The 2348-nt window shown below is 36.2% G+C and overlaps 1 protein-coding gene across 1 annotated transcript in view; it reads right to left on the bottom strand.

The window, feature by feature from the left end:
* Positions 1-506: 506 nt before the first annotated feature.
* The window catches only part of LOC137657357 (uncharacterized), a 154577-nt gene continuing 152735 nt past the window's right edge, over positions 507-2348 (bottom strand). The window contains exon 4 of the mRNA XM_068391693.1: positions 507-621. Coding sequence (XP_068247794.1) covers positions 507-621 — 115 coding nt within the window. The remainder of the gene's footprint in view (positions 622-2348) is intronic.

The raw sequence follows: 2348 nt of genomic DNA, 5'->3' as shown, positions 1-2348 counted from the left end.
CTGGATACTCCTTTTCTCCAGATGCCTGGAGGTTGATCTTACTGGAATTAGTACGGACCGGCAGGGGTCACTTGCCTTAGATAGGCACTGAGCATCACAAGGAACTGGCTACCCTTTGATGAATTTAGCCAATGAATCCTCTATGGATTTAGTCAGTCTATGGAAAGTGAAAATGAAAGAATGGCCCCTAGCCTCGGCCGTAGCGAGTTGCTAGGAATCATGATTCAGATTCTGAAGTTACAGCAAGTAGAGAATGAATTTATAAAATATAGTTTGGATATCTAGGCCCTAAGGGATACACGTTGTAAGGGGATTGGTAAAGAACTCTTAGACTATGGCAATACATATATCTGCTCAGGAAGAATAAAAGGAGTTGGAAGAGAAGGGGTAGGAATGATAAAGACACCAAGAGCAGAAAAGTCATTAACGGAATAGAGAGCTGTAAATAGCAGATTGTTACTTGCAAATCTTAAATCAAAGCAGTGTAATATAAGTATTATAGTTTGCTATTCACCAACAAATGATTCCCATGAAGAAAGGGAAGATGAATACGAAGAAGAACTCCAGAGTGTAATAGATGTGATCCCAGAGACATAAAAATTGTGAGCGGTGACTTCAATGCTAAAGTTGGAACGAATAATCAGGGTATAGAGAATGTGATGGGTGTTGAGGGTCTTGGCGAAGCAGCAAATGAAAATGGGATCACATTTTAAAAGTTTTTGTTCAACAAACAATCTTCTTATTGGAGGTACTCTTCCAGCACAAGGACATCCACAAATATACATGGACTTCACCATGTGGCAATTACAAAAATCAAATAGATCACATAGCTATAGTTAGCGAGAAAAGAAGGACTCTAAGAAATGTAAGAAGCTATATAGGTGTAGATATTGATAGTGATCACCAACTTCTCATTGCCACACTGAAATTAAGACTGAAAGCACCCAATAGAAATATGGATAGATTACCTAGGTTTGATACAACTAATCTTCTAGAAGATGAGCACCGAGAAACCTTTGCAATTGTATGTAGGAATCCACTTGCAGTTTTAGGGACTTTACGAGAAGAAGAGCAGACAATTAATGAAGAATGGCATGATATTAATGACATATATCAGTCAGTTGGTAGTGCAGTCTTGGGACACGCAGTTACAAGGGGAAAACCATGGATATCAAATGATTCTTGGGATACTATGAAAAGGAGACAAAGACAGAAATTGATTGTTGAAAGGTTTCGAGGAAGTAATGAAAATTACAAGGTAGAGCATGCTAAGCATTCCAGTATTGACAGTGAAGTCAAAAGAAAAGCCGGAATGACTGGAGAGAGTATTTAGATAGGAAAGCAGATGAGACTGACAAAGCTATGAATTCAGAGAGTGGCTATGGTGTAAGAATTGCTCATAGAATTAATAATGAAATCTCTACAGGAGCAAAGAAGAAAAAGCATAAATCCATCACAAAGAGATGAAACACCGAGGTCTACATAGCTGGGTACTATGAAGTGTGAAGTAGGAGATGAGGAATGTAGGAGTATTGAATTAAAAGCTCAAGATAGAGACGACTGGCGAAATCAAACCGAGGCCCTTTGCGTAATAGACTTAGGAGGAGATGATGATGATAATATGTGGCTTTAAGCAATCTAGCTCAAGGCGAGTCACTTTGCCTCCTTCTTCATCTAAAGACCGTTTTGATGCCCAACCAATGCAAAATAATGGACGCTACTTATATCTATAATTTGCCACATACCATTTTCCTACAACTGCTGCTTCTTTATATGGAGGTGAAACGCTCTTCCAAAATGATGGTTTTAATTTATTTTTTATTTCTTTAATTTTAGGTATAAATCAATTCTGATCAGATTCACTATCGGGACTATACAAATAGTTTGAATTATCACTATTCACTACCTTGCTCAATTTAATTTCTTTTTACTTTCTTCAGTGTTTGCATGAATTTTTCTCAAAAACTTGAGAAATATTTGGTTACTTTATATTTCCATTATTTATCATGCTTCTACCTCTTTTAATACATTTCTTTGAGTTTTTTCCTTTATTTCTCTTCAGTTCATCTTTTCTTCTTAAATCTTCAATAGCATCTCTTTCTGTTATTATTTGAGCAAATAACTTTCTTATTCTTGTCTTGTTTTTATAATTCTTGATTGCTTCCTCTGTAAGATTATCTTTTGTAGGTAAAAGTGTCTCTTTGATGGTTTGTTCATAATATGAGGTAATAATAATAAGGATAACCTAGATGGGTACAACTTAGGGCGAATATTGTTTATGGGATCAGCTTTCTCCCTCGATATCTCTCACTGCCATACAGTTCAATCTCATGTTTCTTTATTTAACA

Source organism: Palaemon carinicauda, chromosome 18 (assembly GCF_036898095.1).
Source record: "Palaemon carinicauda isolate YSFRI2023 chromosome 18, ASM3689809v2, whole genome shotgun sequence".
In the NCBI taxonomy this organism is placed as follows: domain Eukaryota; kingdom Metazoa; phylum Arthropoda; class Malacostraca; order Decapoda; family Palaemonidae; genus Palaemon; species Palaemon carinicauda.
The sequence above is the reverse complement of the archived record's forward strand: the minus strand, read 5'-3'. Positions and strand labels throughout refer to the sequence as shown.